Below are 27797 nucleotides of genomic sequence, written 5' to 3' on the forward strand. Positions count from 1 at the left end.
TGTTTGTTGCTCGAGTTGATAGCAGGCGCCTATTCCAAAGAACGTTAATTACAAAACTTGGACATGGTCTCCAGGCGGTAACGTTGTCGTCGTTAAAGTGGTTGATTAAGGTAATATTACACTTAATGTTAAAATGTCCTACAGTTGTGAACTGAATTTGCGAATGTACCTCTCACTCGACACTCTGACAGTCCTGGTCCGGTATGTGGCGTAAAAAATAGTTGAAGATTGTGTTGATATGAATCGCGGTTTTCACACAAATTTGTGAGGCTCGATCGATTTTATTGACCTAATTTTTGAGACCTTTTCAATATTTCTTTCCTTAATGCGCCTTTACAAAGTCCCACAAATTGGACATGAGTTGCCTTGATGAAACTTGGCCATCAGGCGTTGTTTTGATAATGCACAGTCCCTCTGATGGATAATGGTACTTGCCAGAAAAATAACATAAACATACTCGAATAGCAAGGCTTGTAACAATATTTTGTAGTATACCATAAATTGAAAGTGAAAGGTGCGTAACAAAGAATATAAAACCATATACCAATTAATCACACTGTACATGTGTTTAATTCACTGCTCATGCAGAATTACCGGTATTAGTTTAGTTGCCAGACTTAGTTAAGGTAGAAGCCTACTCATAAATTAAAAAAAAACAGAATTTATTCATTTTGCAGAAAATTGTACTCCAAGGCAATATAAGGATATTGACCTAAAAAAATGTTGGGTGTCACCAGCATTTTTTTCGAGAAATTGATAGTTTTATTTTAGTGGAAAATCGCCATTTTGACACTATTATAAGGCTTTTACCACAGGTTTCTATGGCAGAGATATTATGCAATATCTCAAAATCTAGCCTGGTGACATAGGCTGAAAAAATCATATATTGTTTTTGTTTTTGTTTTTAGTAATATTTTATTGGGGTATCTCATATGAATTACAATACTTGAAATACACAATAAAATAGGATTACATTTCTTGTATTTTCTTGCTCATTTATAAGTTCCAATACTTGGTTTATAACTAGCTGCAATGACCTCAGGTACATTTATTACATCAGTCTAACCCATAACTTTCAGAAAATTTCCCCATTTTTTAAGGTGTCCTTTTAATTTATTTTTTCTGATTGCAATATGAAATTCTATACTTTGAACATTTTGCATGTATTTTCTATAAGCCATTAAATCCGGCTTCTGTTTTTTACACCTTGCACTGTATATGTAATATCTGGCTGCCAATAATGTAAAATTTAAGAGAATGGAAAAATCTTCATCTCCAAGGATAACCTGTATGGGATTAAGTGTATTTACCAATCCCATTTTCCTTCCCCACAGCATGTAAAAACCATCCCAGAATTCCCTAATAAAAATACAATCGTAAAATAGATGTAACAAAGTTTCATCCTGTTCTCCGCAAAAGGAACACTTTGAAGATTCAACAAGACATGGTTTGAAACTTCCAGACAACAGATGTTTTATATTATTACTATTACTGCATAGATGGCAGTGAGATTTATGTGTCTGTCAATCAGTCTATGTCTATCTTCATTGATGAGGTAGAGTTAAATAACTCAACTACAATAACAAATATTATTATAATAACTTTATTACAAAACCAAAACCATCAGAGGGATAAGTATAGTACATTGTAAATAACAAAAATTAAAGTAATAAAACTAACTAAAATAAAAGTCAAAAATTATTAGGAAAAATAGAAAAACAATGTATAAAATAGTGAAACTGACATTGGGCCATTCCAGTTTATATCTGCACCCCCCCCCCCCCCCCTGTTGATGAGCTTGTGTGTTTACTTCATACAGGGTATAATTTCCATGGGTGTATAAGTCATACAAAGTTTTATTTCCAAATCACCATTCATCATACAGTGTTGGAAATCCAACATCATCAACCGGTATGTGGTGAGATAAACTAGGCCATATTTTATTTAGTAGCCATAACTGCCTGGATTTCCAGAATTTTTTTTTTCCATACTCGTCTGGATTTCCAGATTCTGTTTCTCCATATACAGTTGGAATTCCGGGGTATTTTCCCCATCATACAGTGCTGGAAATCCGACCTCATCAACAGGGGGGGTGCAGATATTAACTGGAATGGCCCATTGCATAGAAAAGACATTGGTTCTCTCATGGGTTAGATGTGTTTTTATATAATTAAGTATTTCCATTGAATAATGTATTTTTTCAAAAATTTGGAGAGGGCAAGGTCATGCTTCATTATTTTAAGAAAAACATCTGCATTTTGCTTGCCTGCAATTTTTTTAGTGATGTTACACTCTGGAAATAAAGATTGTCTTTCAATTTTAAAACATGCACATTCCAGAATGAAATGCATCTCATCCTCTATCACATCATTATTACATTTCTTACACTTTCTATCCTCAAGTTGGATTTTTGGATTTTTTCGGCGACCTAATTCTATTTCTAGAGTGTGAATTGATCACTTAGTCGAAATCTTGATAATATTTTCTGTAGATTAAAATTAATGATATTATAGTGCTCAACATCAAATAGGTTACAGAGCTAGGCATACTGTAAAATGGTTAATTATTCACTGGGTTTTAATTTGGCTTATTTCGCTGACTGGAAAATGCGCTAAATTAAAACCCAGTGAATATGTAAAATTTAGCATAGAACACATTATCTAAATGATAAAACCGTGAACTTAAAACCCACTGAATATGCCAGAAATGGTAAATCTGTGAAATTTAAACCCAGTGAAAAATAGTTATTTTACAGTATAATAATTACACAGAGGTCGAAATTTAGGCCTCTCCACCTAAATCATACAGGCATATTTCAGCTGTGTGAGGTAAATGTACAAACTACTGTAGAATACTTTATTTTCACATGAAATTTATTTTCGCTGAAGGGATGATTCCGTGAAAATAAAATCCAGCGAATATACTTTTTTTCCTATATTTCACATTAAACTCATAAAAAAATCAGTGAAAATAAATTCCATACACAACGCCAAAAAGCCTTTTCAATGAAAATTAATTCCAGCGAAAATAAAGTATTCCACAGTACTTGTCCCTCTGGACAGGTAAATATCAAGTTTTCACTAATTTACCAAATCAGGTTTTCCAAAATTGCTAATGCCCAGAAAATTGCCAACAATTGTTTAAAGGCTTATGAAATGATGAATCTCCAACGTTTTATTTCAAAAGATATGTCTCCATTTATCTTTTTTTTTTTTTTTTTTTTTTTTAATATGTTTTTGAGCCAGGCGACAGTTCCGGACATTTAATGTCACTGTTGTCTCTCCTGACTTTTTTTTTTTGTAAGTGCAAATTGCAAGTGCTATTGCTGACACATTGTGCATTTTCCCACAGGAGTCATTTCCTGTTTGGGACTACCAGGTACATGACAGGGCTGTGTGGCCAACTCCCTATCAAATGGCAATTGTAATGCGCTATCCTTGCGTCAACCAGGCCTGGTCGAACACAAGCACCTTAACCAAGGTTCCCCCAAAGTCGCATTCGTTAGTGAATGAAACTCGGCCAGTGGAATTGGCCTTCCCATTGAGTCTGTGGCACACTCACCCAGGGTAGGGGTTGACCCTTTGATGTTCAGCCTAAGGTAGGATTTGAACTTGGGTCTACCGATCATGAGTCTGATGTGACAACCACTATGCTAACAGTGACCGGTCTCCATTTATCCTGATAGAGACAGGTACATAATCATTTAAGACAGGCACTTTTATATTCCGACCAGTCCAATTGGCAATAGGCAAGTGGTTCAAACAATGAGCAAATTTAAAATACTGTAAAGGGGGTAATTTTGCTTATTTCACTGACTGGAAAATGCGCTAAATTAAAACCCAGTGAATATGTAAAATTTAGCATAGAACGCATTATTTAAATGATAAAACCATGAATTTAAAACCCGCTGAATATGCCTGAAATGGTAAATCAGCGAAATTTAAACCCAGTGAAAATTAGTCATTTTACAGTAAGCTGCCATCAAAATTACCGGTACTGTACATAGAAGTGGGTAGACACACAAAACCAAAGTCAAAAGTTCAGGACAGGAAATGTGACAAATGTAACATGATTGAGGATGAAATCCATTTCATCACTGAGTGTGATCTCCATACATAAAATAGACAAGAATATAGTCTATTCTCCAATCCAGATTTCAAAAATTACAACAACAAAGATAATTTTATACACATTTTAAACACAACTAACAAACAATGTCTACTCAGTTTATTAAATTACATACAGAAAGCCTACAAAATAAGAAAAGAAAAGGTGATAATTAATTAATGTATTGTTGTGCTATAATTTTAGTTGTAGTTTATTTAAAATCTGTATTATCAGTTATTGTATTGTATGTGCAGTTTAATTGTAGCTTTAACACAGCAATTACCAAAACTGAAATGTCAGATTTCATTAAGGATATAGCATATAGCATTGTAATTGTTGTTAATTCTGAAAATGTTTATTTTTCAATTACAGGTTGATCTTGGGTGAGAATGGATAATATTCTTGCTATTGGTGACATAAGAAGTGAGCAACAAGGGCAGAGATGTGACTAACTGCATTCCAGGCAGTGACACTGAAAGGTTATATTCTCTTTGTGTTGGTAACATAGAACATGAGAAAATGGCCGGGCCTGGAGTCATTAAAACTGAGCTATTTATAGGAACAGACTTGGGTAACCATGGTAATACAGATGCCTATTCTGCCACTGAAGCTGGGCATGATGACTTGTCAGGAGTTGATAACATAGAACATGAGAAAATGGCCGGGCCCAAAGTCATTAAAACTGAGCTATTTATAGGAACAGACTTGAGTAACCATGGTAATGTGGATGCCTATTCTGCCACTGAAGCTGGGCATGATGACTTGTCAGGAGTTGATAACATAGAACATGAGAAAATGGCCGGGCCCGAAGTCATTAAAACTGAGCTATTTATAGGAACAGACTTGAGTAACCATGGTAATGTGGATGCCTATTCTGCCACTGAAGCTGGGTATGATGACTTGTCTGGAGTTGGTAACATAGAACATGAGAAAATGGCCGGGCCCAAAGTCATTAAAACTGAGCTATTTATAGGAACAGACTTGAGTAACCATGGTAATGTGGATGCCTATTCTGCCACTGAAGCTGGGTATGATGACTTGTCTGGAGTTGGTAACATAGAACATGAGAAAATGGCCGGGCCCAAAGTCATTAAAACTGAGCTATTTATAGGAACAGACTTGAGTAACCATGGTAATGTGGATGCCTATTCTGCCACTGAAGCTGGGCATGATGACTTGTCAGGAGTTGATAACATAGAACATGAGAAAATGGCCGGGCCCAAAGTCATTAAAACTGAGCTATTTATAGGAACAGACCTTGGTAACCATGGTAATACAGATGCCTATTCTGCCACTGAAGCTGGACATGATGACTTGTCTGTAGTTGATAACATAGAACATGAGAAAATGGCCGGACCCAAAGTCATTAAAACTGAGCTATTTATAGGAACAGACTTGGGTAACCATGGTAATGCGGATGTCTATTCTGCCACTGAAGCTGGACATGATGACTTGACTGGAGTTGGAGTTGTTACGAGAAAACAAACAAACAAGGATTTGTTTTGCCTGCAGTCAAATGTTGGAGAGAATAAAGATGAATGCACATGTTCTGCGAATGATGAGTTTGATCTCAGAGACAACAAAATTAAAATAAAACAAGAGCCAAAACTTAAAGATGGACAAGAATTGATGGAAATGAGTGACCATTATTCAACTGAAATGATGTTCAATGATGTAAATACACTTGAGATAAGTTGTAATCCAGGTGGAAGCATTGTTCATGTAAAGAAGGAACATGCTGTCTCTATGCCAGGGGTAACAGGAGATGATGTCGAGACAAAAGAGGAATGTACATGCGGGGAACCAAATATGAATTCAGATTCTGTGGAACAGGATACAAAATTACTGTTGGTGGGCTTGGATAACTCGGTAAAGAATGAATTAGGTTCATTTGTTGTGGAATCTGTTTCTTCAGATACTTCAGTTCAGCAAATTGCATCGACAATTGAACCTTGTGAACAAACAATTTTAGAATATAATCCAGATAATAAATTAGAGGTACCTCATAAAGAAAATAATGAAACGAGTGTCAATTTCTGTAAGGCTGTCAAGACAGAAGTATTGCCAACAGAAGACTTGAGTTGCCAGAATTCAGATGTGGATTGCTTTAGGGGTAATCAATTCGGCGATGAGTTTGATGCCTCTGTTTCTGTAGAGACTGATGGTAAGAAAAATGCATTCAGCGACCAGATAACACTTGTTAATACAGAGGATTTTGAAAAACACATATTACGCCTTAAAAAAGCAACTTCTCTGGAAAGCAGTGGTGTCAACACTTTAAGTCTGCAGTGTTTGAAGTGCAGTTTATGTTTTCCTTCATTAGAAACTCTAAATACTCATACGATAACCCATACTGAATGTGAGTTTGTATTTTTTTGTAAAGTGTGTCATAATGTGTTTACTGAGAACTCAATTAATGCACATATACAGACACATACTATTGCCCAACATGTAGAACAAGACCCAGCTGAACCCGTAAATGCAAATTTTAGTAATACTCTCAAAGCAGATATATTATTAAATAAAAACTGCCAACATTCAGATGAAAACTACCAAGCTATAGATGTATCAATTTCTGCAGAGACTTCTAATAAACAAAATGCATCAACAAGTGAAACTTGCGCACATACTGTATCAGGAGAGCCCCATCAAAATCAGAGAATACTTGTTAGTAATGATGAACTTGAATGTCTCAAACATCTCAAAACGACAGTTTCTTCAAAAAGCAGTGATGGCAGCTCTACAGTTAAGCTTTTCACTTCAGTTGAATCGCTAAATACTCATAATAAAGTCCATCCCGAACATGATTTCAACCAGTGTAGCATGTGCAAAAATGTGTTTCCTGAGAAAACATTTGGTTCGCACACATGCACAGTACCACGTTCTAATAATCAACATAGTGAACTAGAAACGTCTCTTTTAAATAAAAATGCCCAGTCATATAATTTTGTCAAGAGATTACGATGCAATATTTGTCGAAAGACATTCTCCAGCAGAAAAAGTCTTAAAAAGCATGAAATCACACACAGTAAGAAATGCAACGAAAGAAAACCAGGATACAAATGTCAGTATTGCACAGAAGCGTTTACTTCGAAGATAAACTTGAGAATACATGCAAATATACATTCAGACCAATACCAGTATGAGTGTGATCACTGTGAGTATCGATGTAAAGCTAAATCCCACCTTGTGACTCATATGAAGACACATACAGAGACGTCAGTGGGATGCGTAAAGTGTGGGAAGCGGTTTGCGTCACAAAACAGTTATACTCGACACATGGCAGCACATGCTAAAAATGAGAAATGCAAATGTGAATATTGTAACTACTCCTGTAGGAGCAATTGTAATCTGAAACGTCACATTGCATCCATGCATCAAGATACAGAAAAATTACATACCCATGAGAAATCATACAAGTATGGTAAACGGGACACAGGTTTTAAATCAACTTTACCCAATGTACATTTATCAAGTCATTCTGATAGGGTGCCTTTTCAATGTAAAGTCTGTGGAAAGGGATTCTCACGAAAATATTGTCTGAATGTTCATATGGCTATTCATTCTGATGTTCAACCTTTGAAATGTGAACACTGTGAGAAGAAATACTATACAAAGCATGGTTTGAAGGACCACATGCGAAAACACACTGGTGAGAAACCGTACAAGTGTAGTGAATGTTGTGCAACATTTAGAGTAAAAATTTCTCTTGACAGACACTTGATAACTCACACTGGTATCATACCGCATCAATGTGATGTCTGTGGAAAAGGATTCTTGAGGAAATATTGTCTGAATGTCCATATGGCTGTTCATTCTGGTGTTCAACACTCTATAACTCACACTGGTATCATGCCGCATCAATGTGAAGTCTGTGGAAAAGGATTCTTGCGGAAATATTGTCTGAATGCCCATATGGCTGTTCATTCTGGTGTTCAACCTTTGAAATGTGAACACTGTGAGAAGAAATACTATACAAAGCACGGTTTAAAGCAACACGTGCGAAAACACACTGGTGAGAAACCGTACAAGTGTGCTGAATGTGGCGCCAGTTTCAGATTAAAAATCTTTTTTGATAGACATTTAGTGACTCACACTGGTATCATGCCCTATCAGTGCGACCGCTGTGGAAAAGGATTTGTGCGGGCTACACATTTAAATGCTCATATGAGAAAACATGCTGATAATAAAAACCCTGAGCATAAAGAAAGTTTCACCATGAAAAATGGCGAGCACCATGCGACTCATCTCAATTCATCAAGTAAAACTGACTTGAAAAACAATGTCACACTTGTGTGTGAAAAATGCGGCAAAACTTATCATAAAATCAGATCGTTTAAAATTCACCAAGAACAAGCACATAGTCAACGACAGTACAAATGCCACCAATGTGGTAAAGTCTATTCAGGACTGAAAAGTTTAAAAGCACACCTGCGGACACACTCTGCGAAAAAATCCTACCAGTGCATTGCATGTGGCAAACGTTTTATATCGAGGTCACAACTTACTGTACATCAGCGGATACACACAGGAGAAAAGCCATGTAAATGCAACGTGTGTGGAAAGGACTTTCGAACTTTATATGCTCTCCGATATCACCAATTTACTCATACAGGGGAAAGACCACATAGATGCAGTTACTGTTATCAACATTTTCGCACAAAAATGGCCCTGAGCAAGCACATTCGCCAACATACTGGTGAGAAGCCCTTCCGGTGCGAGAAGTGTGGAAAGTTATTCACAAATAAAAGACCTTTTACAGAACACTTAAAGCTGCATGAGAAAATCAACTCTTATAAATGTGTTCAGACTTTGGAAACAGTTAAATAACCATGAGAAAAAAATAATAATAAAATATTGAATTTGTTTAAAAGTATTGAGAAATAAAGGGAGATGTGTACTAATAATTTACGGGAAAGTTAGTCATAAATCACTTGACAAATGTTTACTGGTTTATTATGTAAAATCATGAAGCATTTTTGTGTGTGTTACAGTGACATATTTTGTCCTAATACTATTTTAGAAATCGCTAATTTCAGAACAATTCTATAAACAAGTTATTTTTGAATAAGTGGGGGGTGTATTTTCATGTCTCATGAAGACATCCATGTGAATTATGGGAGTAGACGATGATTTGTAAAGTTATTGCGCAGAAATGTGTTGACTCCATATTGCAAAGGATTGTGGGATAGAAAATTGAACTTGTGTTTGGGAAGGAATACTTGTATCTAACATCAACTGTAAACCTCTTTTGTTTTTAAGTAATTCATTCGTGTATTTTTTTAAATTGTATGGTTATATTGTTGGACTTTCAGTTAAAATCACTTTTACTGTTTTTTATTTTTTCGCAGTTTTAGAAGACATTTTAAGTGTATGGTGACAGCCATGCCCCTTCTGATATCCTAACATTAAATTATGATCTACTGTGGAATACTTTATTTTTGCTGGAATTAATTTTCGCTGAAAAGGCTTTTCGGCCGTTTTGTACAGAATTTATTTCCACTGATTTTTGATGAGTTTAATGTGAAATATAGAAAAAAAAGTATATTCGCTGAATTTTATTTTCACAGAATCATCCCTTCAGCGAAATTGGCAAAAATAAATTCCAAGCAAAAATAAAGTATTCTACAGTATTTACTGACTCTTTGAGTGGGGGCATACAATAAGTTTGTTATAGTGTTCACTATAATGAAGCACTTAATACTTTGGGTTTGTTATAGTGAAGTGTTCATTATAAAGAGGTCACTGTGTAGGTGAATAATGATTTCTTTTATCTTTGCGCGATACCATAAATATGTTTCCTCTATTTTCTCTCATTTTTTAATATCTCCCAGATATTTGTATATTGTTCACTTGATGTGTCATATTTTCTCTCTTATTAAACAGATTGCATTTATTGTATTCCACATTCCAATTATTAATTTATGTAAATTTATGCACTTCTAAGAGACAAATATGGTATTCAAATGTGGGTGTAAATGAAGAAACAAACGAACATGTAAATGAGAATGGCATATGTTCTGTTTAGAATTTTCGTCCACTTGTGACTGTTCATATCTCTCTCTCCACAAAATATCCAGAAATTTAACTGGAACCTTGTACATTTACCTTGAAAATTCAGGATGTATTGACTGACCATAACACAAAAATATATTTTTTTTTTGCAAACTGAATGTTATCTGCTTTTCAAATATTTGTAACAAGTACCAACCATAACGAATGACATACTGTAAAACATTAATTATTCACTGTATTTTAATTTCGTTATTTTCACAGATAAGTAAAACCTGCTAAATTAAATCCATGTGAACATGTAAAATAACAATAAATCTTATTTTTTTCTTGAAAAATTCGTAATATTAAAACACAGTGAATATGCTCAAAATAGTGAAATTATATGTTGGTGAAAAATAAATGTTTTTACCGTAACAGAGTTCAAAATCTATTATTTCTTTTCAGATTCTGGAGTTTGAAATAAACAAAGTAATATTACTTAGAGGGCAGTAGTCGTCACACCACACATTCATGAGAAATATGGGTCTCATATAAACAAAGATTTAGACTGTTGCGCAGATCAATGAGTACAAACTGAGACATTATCAAGTTTTAATTAAACATTTTCAGGTAATTGGAAGGTATCAAAGGAATCACCGGCGGTAATTATGCGAGTCAAGCCCAGGTCAAACCTCATACTTGTGATTTCCATTAGAGGAGCGCATTGGATTGTGGGAAAATCAATGTTTATCAACACAAATGTCGACCACCACCCCTAAAATGACCTGTGTATGCCATATTTTTAAAAGTAAATATATTTTGATCTTAAACACACTTAGAAGTCAAAGTGAGCAGTGAGTGTTACACAAAATGTCATATGGTGATTCCCCATAATTCAATGTGGTCTCCCAGTGTGAAAGCAGGTTTTGACCTGTCAGCGAAGTGCACTAAATACTGTCTTTGAATCTTTCTAATTGTTCCCCAAATTTATTGGTATAATAACAAAATATCAATATCAATATCTTTGTTAATATGCATGCGAGGTGTGGCAAGCGAGTGTTACTAGGGCCAAACAAAAATTTTGTTTATTGTCCTAGGGAAAAGTGACAGGGTCCAAATTTTTTTTGGGGGGGGTGGGTTTGAATTTTGGTCCTTTAAAAACTTGTCTTGATTTTTTATATATTGTATTTTGGTCAGCAAATGAGAGCAAGTAAAACGAAACAAAAAATGGTCTTAGATAAACAAAAATAACAATAGAAAAATTTGAAAACAAAAAATTTGGAGGCTATAACGACATCTGATTTTAATCAGCTAAATTACAAATTGTACTGTCTAATTGCATTTTTCAGGGATTTCGGGATGACATTCTTAAGGTAGCGAGAAGGGAAATTTTCACTTTTTTCTTGATTTTTCAAAAATTGATAAAACGGTTACTTTAGACCTTGATACATCACCCCAGGTTTACAAAAGATCGAAATTGCGAAATAACGTTGCTCAAATTAGTGTTTTAAAACACTAGCAGAAAAGACTACAACTGCCGTTTCGTGGATATTTGCATAGTGTTTATCTTTGGAAGGAATTAAATGATAACATCTTATCTGTATACTCTGTTGTTGACGATTCTGATATAACGGGTGATAAGCTTCCAGTTGCAAACAATGTGTGTTTATCTAACGTCCATTGTCAGCATTATTGTCAGTCGAGACTTCGTCAGACAGTACTCATTTCGCCCAACTTTCCGCTTTTACATCGACCGCTTATCGCTTAATTTCCGACCACGCGGTCTTGTCCGACCGGAAACCGACCGCATTTTAATCGCGTTTTTTTTTCGCTCGCTCGCTCGCTCATTGAAAACATTGACCGCTCGCCCAAACACTGAAAACTGGCACATGGGTGGTCGAAATGGTGGTTTTGATAGTAAAGTGTGAACATACAACTAGTATTAACTATTATTACATTCTGAACGACACTTCAAATCTAATAGCTCTATTACACTTGTATCGTGAAAGCAACTGAACTGGGACTTCTTGTTACGTGTTTTGGGTGCTTGTTCTAGATGTAATATTTTTATTTTTATTTTAATGAGACAGTTACGTGAAAAAAGCCTAGGTAACTCCTTTTGACAGAGCAGAGAAACGAGGAAATGTTAGTGATTAATTCCAAAAATAACGATATCGAATCCACATCGGTCCACGTCTGGTAAAATTTGACATTCAATTTTTAAAATTAAGTCACGATCATTGAATGAGCTCGGTCTATACCGTATACGTACCGCAAAAGTGTTCCCACAAAAAATATTTTCGACTAAAAACGGCCACATGCCCTGAAAAAATCGAACAGAGCTTGACATGTATGAATAATTTATTGGGCTTAAATGAAAAACGTGTCAAATTTAGTTATAGCCATAACTATTTGGTGGCCAGTCGATGAACAATTCAAAGTCCTTCAGGGCTGAAAATCATCGACGCTACTCTGGTTTACTTTATTTCACAACTTGCAGAGAAAACTGATTCGCGTGAGCTCTAATGTATCTTAGTCTAGTATTTTCTTTTTGAACTAAGGTCAAATTCCATCAGTTTGTCAAAATATATGTTTTTCAGCGAATAATTTTGAAGCCTGTCACAGCACAAACAACTATGTGAATCGACGCCGGTGATTGGATTGTACGACGACCCTTAAATTAGCGTCAGATATGCTTTGTTACAACATCATTGATTGGCTGGGAGTCACCTGATCGGAGCACGAACTGGGTCACAGAACCATATTTGTCCGTATTATCAACAGGACTTTGCAAAATAACCACACCCACATTTTCAATCATTTTTAGCGCGGAAGTTGCCAACAAATGTAAAAAAAATCGTGAATTTCATGGATTCGAATAAAATAAAGCAAGCGATTGATAAGGATGATTATTAATATTTGCCCCGATGCTCTTCGAATTTTTATTTTTTTTATTTCAAGGTAAGAAATGGCTAGCTGAAGTTACATCGTCTTCAATGCGGTTGTTTCAGCGCGAACAACTCTAGCTCTGTTTTGGGCATGGTTTAGTTTTGCTATGTAAAATAAAATATATATTAAAATAATAATACTTGATTAATTATTTGGGGTTTCAGTCCACAAATTACGGACATGATCTCCATGAATTACGGTCAATGTTTGTCTTCTCTCGGCTAATTGTCACGGTGTTGATCGACGCCCTTCCTAAACTCAGTATAGAGAAACCAACGGGGATCGACATTCCAAACAAACAATCGAAATTATCAACGAAAGACGAGATTTTTCTAGATATTTACAAACATACTGTCATGACAAACATATGTAAAATTAACAAATACACAAAGAGGTGTAATATTAGGTTTTATTTTAGGCTTAGAAATATTTTCTTTCACTCAGCCCATGCATGTAACTGCCATTTAGCTTTACGGTCCTTCAGCATCGGGGGAAAACAACAATAATTATACAAAACACATTGCGAAGACTCAACAATCAGGAAAGAAACCCCAGACAACCCTGTCGTACTTGTGTTGAAATACATTTTGTATTTCACGTCAGAATATTGTTTAAAATAAAATATTCAGTCCAAGCCAAATCGAGGTCAAAGGGTCAGGTTGCGTGCATATAATTATATATAGTTAAAACAAAAAGTATTTGAACTTTTGTCAGCTGTTCAACATCTATAAAAACCAGAAAGACAATTATAAGACAATGTGAACCTCGCAAATTATTCTGTTAGTCCAAATTTTAAATGCGCGCGAGCGAGCAGGTGGGCGGTGATATTTCGGGGTTTGCGCGATCGAAAATAAAGCGGAAATTGTTCGGTCGAATTCAACAAGCGGTCGCAAAAGCGAGAGAAAAAGGTGATTGGAAAGCGAAAGCGGGCGGGAGGTTGTGCGAAAGGAGTACTGTAACTTTTCACAACTTTCTTTTAAATCATTTTATTTTCCAAGTCAATATTCTATTTTACTAATATTTTTTTTTTCTAACGCAATGGCGAAGAAAAGAAAGAAAGCGTTGACAGACGAGGCAAAGAAAAATCTGCCACTCAGTGTCGCACTCTGACACAGCAATATTTTTTCAAACATCGGCCATTTTGTTTCACCATGAAAACCGTTTTATTAGATGTCTTATCTGAGACACTTGAAGGATTAGCTTGTTTGTAAACTGTCAGCGTGTACAGTGGGACAGTAATGTTTGTCAGAGGATTATCCCTCGTTGTTCGTTTGCATAACAATGGAAAACCCGAACGTTCCTGGAGTACGGACTCAAATGCCAGCAGTTTTCTTCATTTTTCGCGCTCGAGCTTGAAATTATTCATTATCTGACACTCTTTATGAGTTCTATGATATCAGTGGTTAATATGTTTGGCCATTTTTAGTGTATATTTATAATAATGCAGCAAATCTACAGTGTTCTATTAACCAAAACTGTTTTTCGCGTTTTTCTCGAGTTGAAGTTTTGATCGAGAACGACTCATTGGGACCGCCGCCAAATCAAGTGCGTTCGGACTAGGACATTCAAACTCGCAGTTATCGTTCAAAAGATAATGATGGTGCGAAATATGTCTGGGTTTTTAAAGAAAATGCTTTGTCACAGAATAATAGTCTGTTAAAGGTGCCAAGTATGAAATAATTTGGGGACAAAAAAACAAACCTGCATAGAAATCGGAATAATAGGTCTTTTGATTATCGGAGACGCATTTCAATGGACTTGATTACGGACAATGCATAACTTAAATTTCACCAGGAAATTCCGCAGTGTGCTCTCACAATCGCGTACTTAGTCATTATTACAAGGTTCGCCATTTTTGATGTCACGTGATAATTATGTAAACAATGTCTGTCCAGTTTGTGCGAACTTGCACCTCTATACTTAGTCTTTTGATATAGATAACCTAAATTACTGTTCTGAACGAGACAACAGACAGAGAATGTTTTATTTAAAAACGTCACAAAACCTTCTCGCTACCTTAATCTGTTAATTCAGTTATAAAGATTTGAAGATACATTATCCAAGATTATGCCATGGCTAAAGATGTGTTTTTAGCTCCGCTGTCGACTTTGTCGAGCGGAGCTTATCATATGAGTGATTGTCCGTCGTCGTCGTCGTCGTCCGTCGTCGTCGTCCGTGTCAATGTTTTACTTTTTCGACTTCTTCTTGAAAACTACAAGCCTAAATGCTTTGATACTTGGTGTATATGTACCTTGGGTAGACCTCTCTTAGGTTTGTTCATTTCATGTTGATATCTTTAATTCTCTAATTTTGGTGAATATTTTTGTCATTTTTGGTAAAAACTGATATTTTCGACTTCTTGTTAAAAACCGCAAGTGCAATTGCTTTGATATTACATATATAGGTACTACATGTGGACCTCTCTCAGATTTGTTCATTTTGTAATGATATCTTTAATTCTCTAATTTTGGTGAATATTTTTGTCATTTTTGGTAAAAACTGATATTTTCGACTTCTTGTTAAAAACCGCAAGTGCAAATGCTTTGATATTACATATATAGGTACTACATGTGGACCTCTCTCAGATTTGTTCATTTTGTAATGATATCTTTAATTCTCTAATTTTGGTGAATATTTTTGTCATTTTTTGGTGAAAAGTGATATTTTCGACTTCTTGTTAAAAACCGCAAGTCCAATTGCTTTGATACTACATATATAGGTACTACATGTGGACCTCTCTCAGATTGTTTATTTCGTGATGATATCTTCAATTCTCTAATTTTGGTGAATATTTTTGTCATTTTTGGTAAAAAGTGATATTTTTGACTTCTTGTTAAAAATCGCAAGTCCGATTGCTTTGATATTACTTATATAGGTACTACATGTGGACCTCTCTCAGATTTGTTCATTTTGTGATGATATCTTCAATTCTCTAATTTTGGTGAATATTTTTGTCATTTTTGGTAAAAAGTGATATTTTCGACTTCTTGTTGAAAACTGTAAGTCCGATTGCTTTGATATTACATATATAGGTACTACATGTGGACCTCTCTCAGATTTGTTCGTTTTGTGATGATATCTTCAATTCTCTAATTAATTTATTTTGGTGAATATTTTTGTAATTTTTGGTAAAAAGTGATATTTTCGACTTCTTGTTAAAAACTGTAAGTCCGATTGCTTTGATACTATTCATATTGTTCATTTTCTAATGATGTCTTCAGTTCTTTAATTGAAAAGTGCATTGCTAACAGCGGAGCTATCTCAGCCGATAGGCTGCTTGTTTAAAGATCAGTATTGCTTTTAATTAGCATAAAGCAAAAGCAGTCAAAATGATAGTTTCTCATTCATTTTTGAATTTTAGTCATTTTTTTTAAAAAGATTTTGAGCAAGCTTGAGTCTGCCCTAGCTGCTGCGATATATTTTCAGAAAACCTAATTCCTCCACCTTCTTATTACAGATAATATATAAAATAATATAAACACCTAACATAGTGATTTCAGAAATGGAGGTACATCATAAATTGAGACATCCAAGAATAGATGTGAACACCAATGTAAAGAACGCAGAACGTCTTTTGGCAACAACTCGCTTTTTTTTTTTTTATAAATTCTGTCAATACCTCCCCAAAATGCCATGAGCTGCCCCTTTATTTAAAGCGGGGGAGTCCTCACCTGCACATGCATCAGATGGCCATATCGTGTCATTGTTTACAAACAAGCGTCTACCCACGAGCCTTTTGGGTTTTAAGCGTGTGTAGTTATCGTCGCTTGGCGCTCAATTCCTGCGTGTACGCAGATGACAACCCTCCCCCTTTAATATATATATATATATATATATACCTGTCAAATAATTTGTAATTTTTGTTTTGTAATCCTAGTAACTTTTTATTTTTTGTTATGAGCTGGTTCTCAAAATAAAAAAAAACCTCTCCAGTACCCCAGAAAATATTTCTGGGTAGGGTTATAAAGGAACTCTATTCCAAATAAATAAATAATAATAAATTAATAGTCACTTGTGTAAAAATGTGTACGTTAATGACCAAAGTTATAAAATAGGTGGTGCACAAAATCTGTTTGTTTTTATCTATTTCACTACTGCACAGCGCCCTCTATTAATAAAACCTGTAAAAATTGTGTCCTGTCAAATATTTTAGCCAAAAGCAACAATCGCCTCATAAACATTTTTTCTTACTATTTAGCTTAATAAAATAATTCTTTTAAATCCTCCAGCCCCTCCAGATTGCTATACATCATGTCTTCGCATATAAGTTACAATGCCGTAAGAATCGATGCATTGCAGGACAAGATACGAACACAAAGAGAACATTAGAACATATCTTCGTAATTTATGCCACCTGGTTTATAAACAAATGTAACAGACAAAAAAATTAAATTAGATTGATGTATAATTTTTAGTGACTTTTTACCAGCGTTAATTATAGACGGGTGTACATTTTTACTTTTCATAATTAATCTTATGAAAATAAATGCGAAAAAATAATGATCGAATCCCCGCACTACGAATGTCATTTTCTTACCTCAGTATTCATCTAGTTGATTGAACGCTAATTTAAAAAAAGTCGAATGTAATATTGGTTTCAAAGAAGTGCTGGAAGAAGGTAATATTTTTCTCATTGCCAAAACTGATTAATTCTGAGAAATTTGGAATGCTATTATTATTTTCTTACATATCGGACGATTTTAGACAGGGTTTTATTGTCAACGGAAAAACCTCGACCTTCCATGCAACCTTCAAGTTGCAAAACGGCAGCAACTTTTCTGCTTTGCCGCTAGAGGAAACTTGATGATACCCCATTCCATGGAACTTCTCCAATCCCCGTTGGGAGGTTGGATTTTCTGATGAGCATTACTGGAAGGAGAAGCTGCCATACCCACACCGTGGCACAGCCACTTTAGGGTATTTTAAGCTATTTTTTTGTTTGTTTGTTTGTCTATTTATTTAATGCTCTACTTTGTATGTTACTAGTTGGGTATATGGGACTATAGTTTTTTTTTTTACAATTATCTTAAAATAAGGTATTATTATTATTTACTTATCTGACGTATTTCCTGGGGGCAGACAACTGCCAAACTATGAACCACAATTATTGAGGGCCAACAATTCCAAAAAACACACAATCAGTACTATTTATTATTAATTGTACTGTACTGCACAGTTTACTAGTGATTTGAAAGATAACACTGATATAGATCATTAGAAACGTCTATTTTGCATCAGGGCTAATCTTCTATTACGGAAATTTTCAAAATGTAGCTATGAGGTCAAACTTTTGTTATTTAAAACTTTTTGTTATAACTTTTTCTGCTGTCAACTATAGTACTCCTTTTGGAAGTCTGACCTTAATGCTTTGCGTGTATTTTATAATAACTTGTTTCGCCGCTTTTTTCATTACCCACGTGATTATAGTGTAAATCATATGTTTGTATATAACAAAGGTCAAGTCTTTTTACGAAATTTTTAGAAATCTTGTATTTAAATTTAGAGAGCGTATATACACCTCTGATAACAGTCTGTTGGTGAGCTTATGTAACTCTGATGTCCGTTGGAAGTCTGCCTTGTTCCAGCATTGGAATAATATTTTGTACTATTAATGTTGCCATAAGTACACTGACCTATATACATATATTTTTTGTTCATTTATTTATTTATTTTTCATACTAGTTTTATATGGACTTTCAAATGATTGACAGTCTGAAATAAAGATAAATAATAATAATATAAGGTTATTACGAAGATACCTCAAAGTATGCACGAAGACAGTACAGCGGCAGTATTGACCGACGCGCAGCAGAGGTCGATGCGACAGCGTACTGTCTGAGTGCATACCTTGAGGTATCTTCGTAATAACCTTATTATTATACATCTTTTCCCTTCAAGGATACATCATGGAAATGCCGAAATCCAAAAAGTTTAGAATAGGATCAGCGAACTTCTTTGTCCGGTCAAATCCTGGTGGCAGCCATGTTTGTTTTTATTATTAGAGGACGCTTACGCGCGTAATCATTCCATATTTGGAATTCGCATTTCCAAATATGGTAGTATGAAAATACCCCGTAAAATACCGCAAAATTATGGCACGCTGTAACTTATGGCGTTACGGTGACAGATGTATAATAATAATGTGTACTGTAATTTTCAGAATTTTGTAAGGCAGTAATGCGTACCTTGAATAAGAATTCATTTTCAAGGAAAAAAAAAGTAAAATCACACCACTGTGTTTTTATTCAGATGTCAAAATAAAACTAATTACCTGGTTGTTCTGTAGGACAACTGCTATAAAAAACTGATGTTTCTATGAAAATGTAGTAATAATAAAATTGTGTTTTCAGGGATCGAAATACCCTGGTGCACACTGCACTCTGCACATAGATTATTAGCTCATGCAAGTAAACTCAAAATATAATGTGCACGCTGTGCATGTAGAAATTAACACAACATTTTCTCATTATATTCACTAAGCTTTAATTAAGTTCAACCAAGATTGTGAGACAACTAAAAAAAATCAAATTCTTTCATGATTGCATCAATCGAGAACCTATAAATTTTATTAAAACTTTAAAAATGGTGCATTTCACAACAAGTTAGTGCAGGTAAATTTCAAATTCAACATGCACACTATGCATGCAGAGAAAAAATTCTATTTCAATCCCTGGTTTTCAAACTCTTTGAACATCAAGGTCAACTTTTATTTATCTATTTATCGATTAATTATCGGTCATAGGCAAAAAAATATACATCACATTTTTCAAAATATGTAGTGTTGTGGAATAAAGCTAAATAAAATTGAAATTAGACCAAATAAAATTAAAAGTGTGTTTCTGGTATGTTGAAAACAAAAGTAGGGCAGGTAGATAGGAATAACTTTTTATTTAAATAAAAATTAATTTTTTATTCTCAATTTATTATTATTACACAGTGCTGCTTGGTCCCATACTGTTAGATAAATATTTGTCTTCAATTAGGCGCCACTTTATTGCACTTTCATTTCATGGTAGCGCTTATTTGTGGTTAAATTTGAGCAACTTTGTTTCAAATATTTCAAGCACATCAAGTTTTTGTATCGGTAACTGTGTTTCAAGCCATTGTTCTTGCTCCATTCTGGTGATATATTATTGGCAATATTTTACATTACAGTCAGACACTTAGTCACTGTAGCCTTTATTTTAAATAATGAGTAAATGATCTGTTTTCAGACAGTCTAGAAAGTTATACAAAAATTATCATCTCTTAGAATACATTCACAGTGTGTCGTACGATCAACAGAAAAATAAAACAAACACAAATGCATCGCTTAGTAGTAAATGATCACGGTAGCGAAATCTGGTCATGCTGCATTCCACAGTTACGATTATTACTCAGTCGTAATTATAACGTACAAAAAATAAAATGCAAGTAAAATTCAACTTAATTTCATCGTAAATGCTCGATGCGATACGATGTCCGCCATGCTTGCTGTTTAGGACTTGACCTGAAACATGTTCTTTGACCAATCAAAATGCTGGATGATGCCAATGTGATCAAATTATCATAATTCATTTAAATAATGTATGAACGCAACACGGAAGAGATTTGCTGATGTTTGCGATCTTTTTACTTTGATTTTGGTGGGCAACGGCATGATTTTTTTTTTTCAAATCAAGAACTTAGTTATTTTTGGAAAGTAAACTGAGCATTTAAAGAATAATTTAACACTGTTTACTGTGATAACAGCGCATTTGAAACAGAACATTTTTGTGTTTATGGACTTATGGACCACGCGAATATTTTCTACAGTAGACCAAAGAGACATGTTTCAAAAGATTATAGACCGATTTCTCATAATTTGTTAGAAACAAAACCATTTTTTTTTACATAAATGCCCATCGTACAGTAACAGTGAGGGACTTCACGATCGTGTCTATCGCTACTAGCCGGAAATGGTAGTTGATTCGCTGGCGCCCAATTCACGATCATTACGTGCCAAAATTTCAACTTTTTCTGGCGCTTAATTGGGGTGTAAAATATGATGTTTTCAAGGCACTGGTGCCTAATTGAAGGTAGCGCTTAACTGAAGACAAATACAGTATTTTTAAATACTACACAACATTTTGTTTATACATATATTTTGTATATATTCATTAAAGTAACCTTTTGATTAAAAAATATCAATGAAGGGTGTATCTACAAGTGTCCATTTTCCAGTCTGGCCATAAAAAGATACTGAAAATCTAGGCAAGGTCGGGTTACTGCTGGAAAATGCATTATTTTTTTTTATTTGGCCTTAATATCATAGTTACAACTATCAAAACTAAACCTGAATAATTTGTTGGCAACTACAATGTCAAATTTATATCATATTATTTTTAGAAACTAGCGTTTTTATTGAAAGTTATTTTACCTATATTATGATAATGTTTTTTTTTGTTTAAATTGAAACTGTTGTATTTATTAGTCCCCGTTCGGACGCAGTCCGAAAACGGGGACTTATGTTTTGCCCTGTGTGCGTCCGTCCGTCCGTCCGTCCGTGCGTCCGTGCTTCCGTGCGTCCGTGCGTCCGTGATCACCTGTATCTCGAACATGCATGGACCGATTGAGTTCAAACTTCACTCATACATCACACATTATATGGGACATATGCACATGCATTTTTTTCATGATCCGATTAACGATAGCCGAATAGCGGCCATTTTAAGGCCGAAAATGCATCAAAATCGCACATTTTCACCATTCCGAACCTGGATCTCAGTTATGCATGGACAGATTTTGTTCAAATTTGGTACATACATTAAACATAATAGGACCTTGATGCACGTCATTTTTTTTTTTGGATCGGGTTCGAAATGGCCGACTGGCGGCCATTTTGTTTTAAAGAATTCAGTTCTGGATCCGTATCTGAGACATGCTTGGATTGATCGAGTTCAAACTTCACACACACAAGGTACATCATGTCACAAATATGTATGTGCAATTGTTTCATGATCTCATTAACGATAGCCAAATGGCGGCCGCTTTAAGGCCGAAAATGCATTGAAATCGCACATTTTCACCATTCCGGACCCGGATCTCAGTTATGCATGGACGGATTTCATTCAAATTTGGTACATACATTAAACATAATAGGACCTTGATGCACGTCATTTTTTTTTTCGGATCAAGTTCGAAATAGCCGACTGGCGGCCATTTTGTTTTAAAGAATTCAGTTCTGGATCCGTATCCGAGACATGTCTGGATTGATCAAGTTCAAACTTCACACACACAAGGTACATCATGTCACAAATATGTATGTGTATTTGTTTCATGATCTCATTAACGATAGCCAAATGGCGGCCGCTTTAAGGCCGAAACTGCATTGAAATCGCACATTTTCACCATTCCGGACCCGGATCTCAGTTATGCATGGACGGATTTCATTCAAATTTGGTACATACATTAAACATAATAGGACCTTGATGCACGTCATTTTTTTTTTCGGATCAAGTTCGAAATAGCCGACTGGCGGCCATTTTGTTTTAAAGAATTCAGTTCTGGATCCGTATCCGAGACATGTCTGGATTGATCAAGTTCAAACTTCACACACACAAGGTACATCATGTCACAAATATGTATGTGTATTTGTTTCATGATCTCATTAACGATAGCCAAATGGCGGCCGCTTTAAGGCCGAAACTGCATTGAAATCGCACATTTTCACCATTCCGGACCCGGATCTCAGTTATGCATGGACGGATTTCATTCAAACTTGGTATATACATTAAACATAATAGGACCTTGATGCACGTCATTTTTTTTTTCGGATCAAGTTCGAAATAGCCGACTGGCGGCCATTTTGTTTTAAAGAATTCAGTTCTGGATCCGTATCCGAGACATGTCTGGATTGATCAAGTTCAAACTTCACACACACAAGGTACATCATGTCACAAATATGTATGTGTATTTGTTTCATGATCTCATTAACGATAGCCAAATGGCGGCCGCTTTAAGGCCGAAACTGCATTGAAATCGCACATTTTCACCATTCCGGACCCGGATCTCAGTTATGCATGGACGGATTTCATTCAAACTTGGTACATACATTAAACATAATAGGACCTTGATGCACGTCATTTTTTTTTTCGGATCAAGTTCGAAATAGCCGACTGGCGGCCATTTTGTTTTAAAGAATTCAGTTCTGGATCCGTATCCGAGACATGCTTGGATTGATCGAGTTCAAACTTCACACACACAAGGTACATCATGTCACAAATATGTATGTGCATTTGTATCATGATCTCATTAACGATAGCCAAATGGCGGCCGCTTTAAGGCCGAAAATGCATTGAAATCGCACATTTTCACCATTCCGGACCCGTATCTCAGTTATGCATGGATGGAATTTGTTCAAATTTGGTACATACATTAAACATAATAGGACCTTGATGCATGTCTTTTTTTTTTTTCGGATCAAGTTCGAAATGGCCGACTGGCGGCCATTTTGTTAAAGAATTCAGTTCTGGATCCGTATCCAAGACATGTCTGGATTGATCAAGTTCAAACTTCACACACACATGGTACATCATGTCACAAATAGATATGTGCCTTTGTTTCATGATCTGCTTAACAATAGCGAAATGATGGCCATTTTAAGGCCGAAAATGCATCAAAATCACGTATTTTCACAATTCCAGAACCGGATCTCAGTCATGCATGGATGGATTTTGTTCAGATTTAGCACAATGTGTTGTACATATGCAGGTGCATTTCGGTCATGATCTGCTTTGAATGTATATGTCACTCAAATATGAACGGAACGGGGACGTGTCATTGACAATGACTTGTTTTCATGATGGTCCTAAATTAACAAGTTTTCATGTTTGATTGCCAGTACAAAATTGGTTGTCAGGACAACCAGATAACTACTAATTTCAACCCTTGTTATTACGTGATTATTATTTTTTTTCACTTACAGATAAAATTTGGTTTTGGGCACTAATCCAACTTCATAACTGGAACAAGGATGAACAGTTTGCATGCAAATACTGACATTGATTGTCAGCCAGGAATATTTAACAAAGTACCTCAGCAGGGAACTTCACAGACAATCCCATCTAGGTGTGTTAAAGAAGAAACTACAGAGAAGCTACACATGCCAAAAGATAGTATTGTTGGAGTCAGGTGTGGGGACTTGACTGAAGTGAGAGATGGGAATACAGAAATATTACCAATTGAAGACTTGAGTTGCCAGAGTGCAGATAAAGATGTTAGTGAAAGAAATGAGGAGTGTAGTATTGATGCGTCTCGTTATGGAGGCAGTGAAGATGAAGTGAGAAATGTGACAAAACTGAGAGAGGATGAACAAGGTGAACTTTGTGTTATGGAACTGATTGAACAGTGTCCAGATGGGAGCCTTGATGTCAATGGAAAGGTGACCATTGGGGAGGGCGGAGATGATAGGACAATGATAGAATACGGCAGACCTGAAGGGGAACTTTGTGTTAGGGAACTGATTGAACAGTGTCCAGATGGGAGTCTTGATGTCAATGCAAAGGTGACCATTGGGGAGGGAGGAGATGATAGGACTATGATGGAAAGCGGTAGACCTGATAACAAGTTAGAAACTGAGGAACAAGTTAAAAAGATCTTTGTGTGGATGGTCGGGGGAAAATTGGAAGAGAATGAATCAAATGCCGATGTCAAGGATTATTCTTCTAATAGTAGACATCTTGGCGACTGTTCAATTATCCAGTGCTTAAGATGTGGATTACTGTTTTCATCCCAAGAAGCTTTAGATGATCATGAGAAAATTCACAAAGAGAGTGATCCATATCAGTGTGGGGTGTGTCAACAAGTGTTTTCTGAGAATACAATTGGTCCACATATGCAGTCTCATTCCGATAATGATTACGAAGTACCTCAACGACAAATAACGATAAAGAAGCCTTTACATGCTCCTGCTAAGAGATTAAAATGCAGCTCATGTGAAAGGACTTTTCGTTGTCAGCGAGGTTTAACTACACATGTAAGGACACATAAAACCTACAAATGTAAAAACTGTACATTGGAGTTTGCGACGAAACAGAAGTTGGCTAAACATCTTAAAATGCATCTTTGCCAAGAGTTTTACGTGTGTGCAAAATGTGGAGACCGATTTTTAAATAACAGTGCACTTTTGGATCATATGAAAACCCATAAAGATAAATCTGTGAAATGTCGGCAGTGTGGAAAACAGTTCAGTTCACAGCGCAATTTGAATATTCATATGAAAATACATTCTGATTATAAACCGTGTGAGTGCCAATATTGTGACTATCGCTGCCGTGACAAGGGTATTCTTAAGAGACACATGGCAAAGCACCGAGACAAAGAAAAAATGCCATTGAAATGCAAACACTGTGGAAAGGGATTTGTAAGGCAGTATGATATGAATGTACATATACAGTTTCATTCCGGTGTAAAACCATTCAAATGCGAGAATTGTGAAAAGAGCTACTATACTAAAGGACATCTTAGAGAGCATATGAGAAAACATACCGGTGAGAAACCATACCGGTGTGACAAATGTGGTACTACGTTTAGATTAAAAATTTTCCTTGATGATCACCTGGTGACTCATTCTGATACACAACCACACCAATGTGGTGTCTGTGGAAAGGGATTCACACGGGCGGCTACTTTGTCTGTGCACATGAGAACTCATACTGGTGAGAAACCTTACGAGTGTGGCGACTGTGGGAAACGTTTCACAACGAAAAGCCACTTGAAAAATCATGTGGTTGCGGTGCATGATTGCGCAGCAAATGAAGTCATTTTAAAAGGCAGTGCTACCCATATGTGCGAACATTGCGGTAAGATATACTACAACAAAAGTACACTTGTAATACATCAACGCGTGCATACGGGTGAGAAACCATACCAGTGTCCACAGTGCGACCATACTTTTGCCTCAGCGAGGAATCTAAAAAGTCATCTTCATTTCCACTCAGGCGAGCGGCCATACCAGTGCATGCTATGTGGAAAATGTTGCAGTACAAAAAACCATCTAAAGGTTCATCAACGCGTGCATACAGGAGAAAGACCCTATAAATGTACAGTGTGTGGAAAATCTTACGTAACCTCCAGTCATTTAAAATTCCATCAACTGGTTCATACAGGGTGGAAGCCACATAAATGCGGTCTCTGCTTTCAGCAATTCCGCAGCAAGCAAGCTTTGAAAAGCCACATGAGGGGACATACTGGTGAGAAGCCCTTCCAGTGTGAAAAATGCGGAAAGTTATTCACAAATAAAAGACCTTTAAAAGAACATTTAAGGCTGCATGATGGAATCAAACCTTACAAATGTGAACTGTGTGATGATAGATTTCGACTTTTAAAACAATTACACAGTCATGAGAGAAAACATGATAAAGAAGTATTGAATGTGTTAATAAACCTGGAAGACTAAGAACATTACAGTAAAAAATTACTGATGACATGGGTGTATATCACTGAGGGTGTATATCACTGAGGTGTATATCACTGAGGTGTATATCACTGAGGGTGTGCATCAGTGAGGAGGTGTATATCAGCATGTGTATACATTTGTTGTATCACTAAGGGGTGTATATCAGGAGGTGTATATCACTGAAAGGTATAAAGAACTAAGGTGTAACAGGAGGTGAATATCATTTAGGGGGTGTATATCAGGAGCTGTATCAGTGAGGGGTATCAGAAATAGGGTGTATATCAGTGAGGGGTATATATTCTAAAAAATATTTCTCCCTGGTGAGATTGTTACTTTGGAAAATTTGCGTAGTATAGGTTTACATAGTATACATGTACAACAAAATGTACGACCCAGTACTAATTTTTTAAGGCTTGGATTATCCAAAATACATAAATTTTGACAATTAATTTGACCTTGTTAATCTTTTCACCACCTGACCTTTCGCCCAAATATTTCTGCACTTTTTTTTCCCTGATATTCTTCAATAGTTTTTGAAATGAACACTAATTTTGGAGACAACAAAATTTGAGTCAATTTTCAGTTTTTACCCCCAAAAAAATTGGCTTGTTTTGTCTGAATTGCAGAAAATAAACTGGACTATGTTGTGAATTTGTGATAAAAAGAGGGGCTGCATGAGTGAATCCAACAAACTGGTGGTGGTGAAAAAGTAAAGCAAGTTTTGCATCAGTGTATAAATCATGGACTGACTAATTTGTCGTATTTATTTTGACACGTACATTTTTTTCCTAGTAGGATTTAATTTGTTTTGCGAAAAACTGCTTCAAAAGATGCAAAAATAGACAGTTTTGAAGAGATTTCCATAGGGTACAACCATAAGTAACCGTAATTACATATGATTTTATCACCGTATGTAATCACACAAAATTTTGAGATATGGTGAGAATGTTACCATAGAAACCAATGGTAAATGCATCAAAAATTATCAGTAGTTTCATGGGTGTTTGACTTGTTTTTGATGACCATTTGTATATTTTATCTGAACAAAAAGCATCAAATAAATCCATTGTGTAAACATCAAGTACGTTTGACCATTTGTTTTAACTTAGACTAGCAAAGTCTGGACTTCTTTTTTGTTTTACAAAAAGAAATAATTAATTGTTTTAGTGCTTTTAGCGTGAGCGCGAAAACTAAACTGACTGCTAAAGAGGGATTTCTTTCGCAGTCGCGCTAGTTTTTGTGATCATTTTAAAATGGCTAAATTGACAAATATATTTTTTTGTAAAACAAAAAAGAAGTCCCGACTTTGCCAGTCTAGTTTTAACTGAGA

General features: G+C 35.5%; 1 protein-coding gene across 1 annotated transcript; it reads left to right on the forward strand.

The window, feature by feature from the left end:
- Positions 1-27548, forward strand: LOC146730140 (uncharacterized). Its single transcript, XM_085494454.1, has 3 exons — positions 1-110; positions 4480-8928; positions 24029-27548. Exons 2-3 carry the CDS (start codon positions 4627-4629, stop codon positions 26465-26467), a joined length of 6741 nt encoding a protein of 2246 aa, XP_085350580.1. The 5' UTR covers positions 1-110; positions 4480-4626; the 3' UTR covers positions 26468-27548.
- The last annotated feature ends 249 nt before the right edge of the window (positions 27549-27797 follow it).

This window comes from Saccoglossus kowalevskii, chromosome 20 (assembly GCF_978046115.1).
Source record: "Saccoglossus kowalevskii chromosome 20, keSacKowa6.1, whole genome shotgun sequence".
In the NCBI taxonomy this organism is placed as follows: Eukaryota; Metazoa; Hemichordata; class Enteropneusta; family Harrimaniidae; genus Saccoglossus; species Saccoglossus kowalevskii.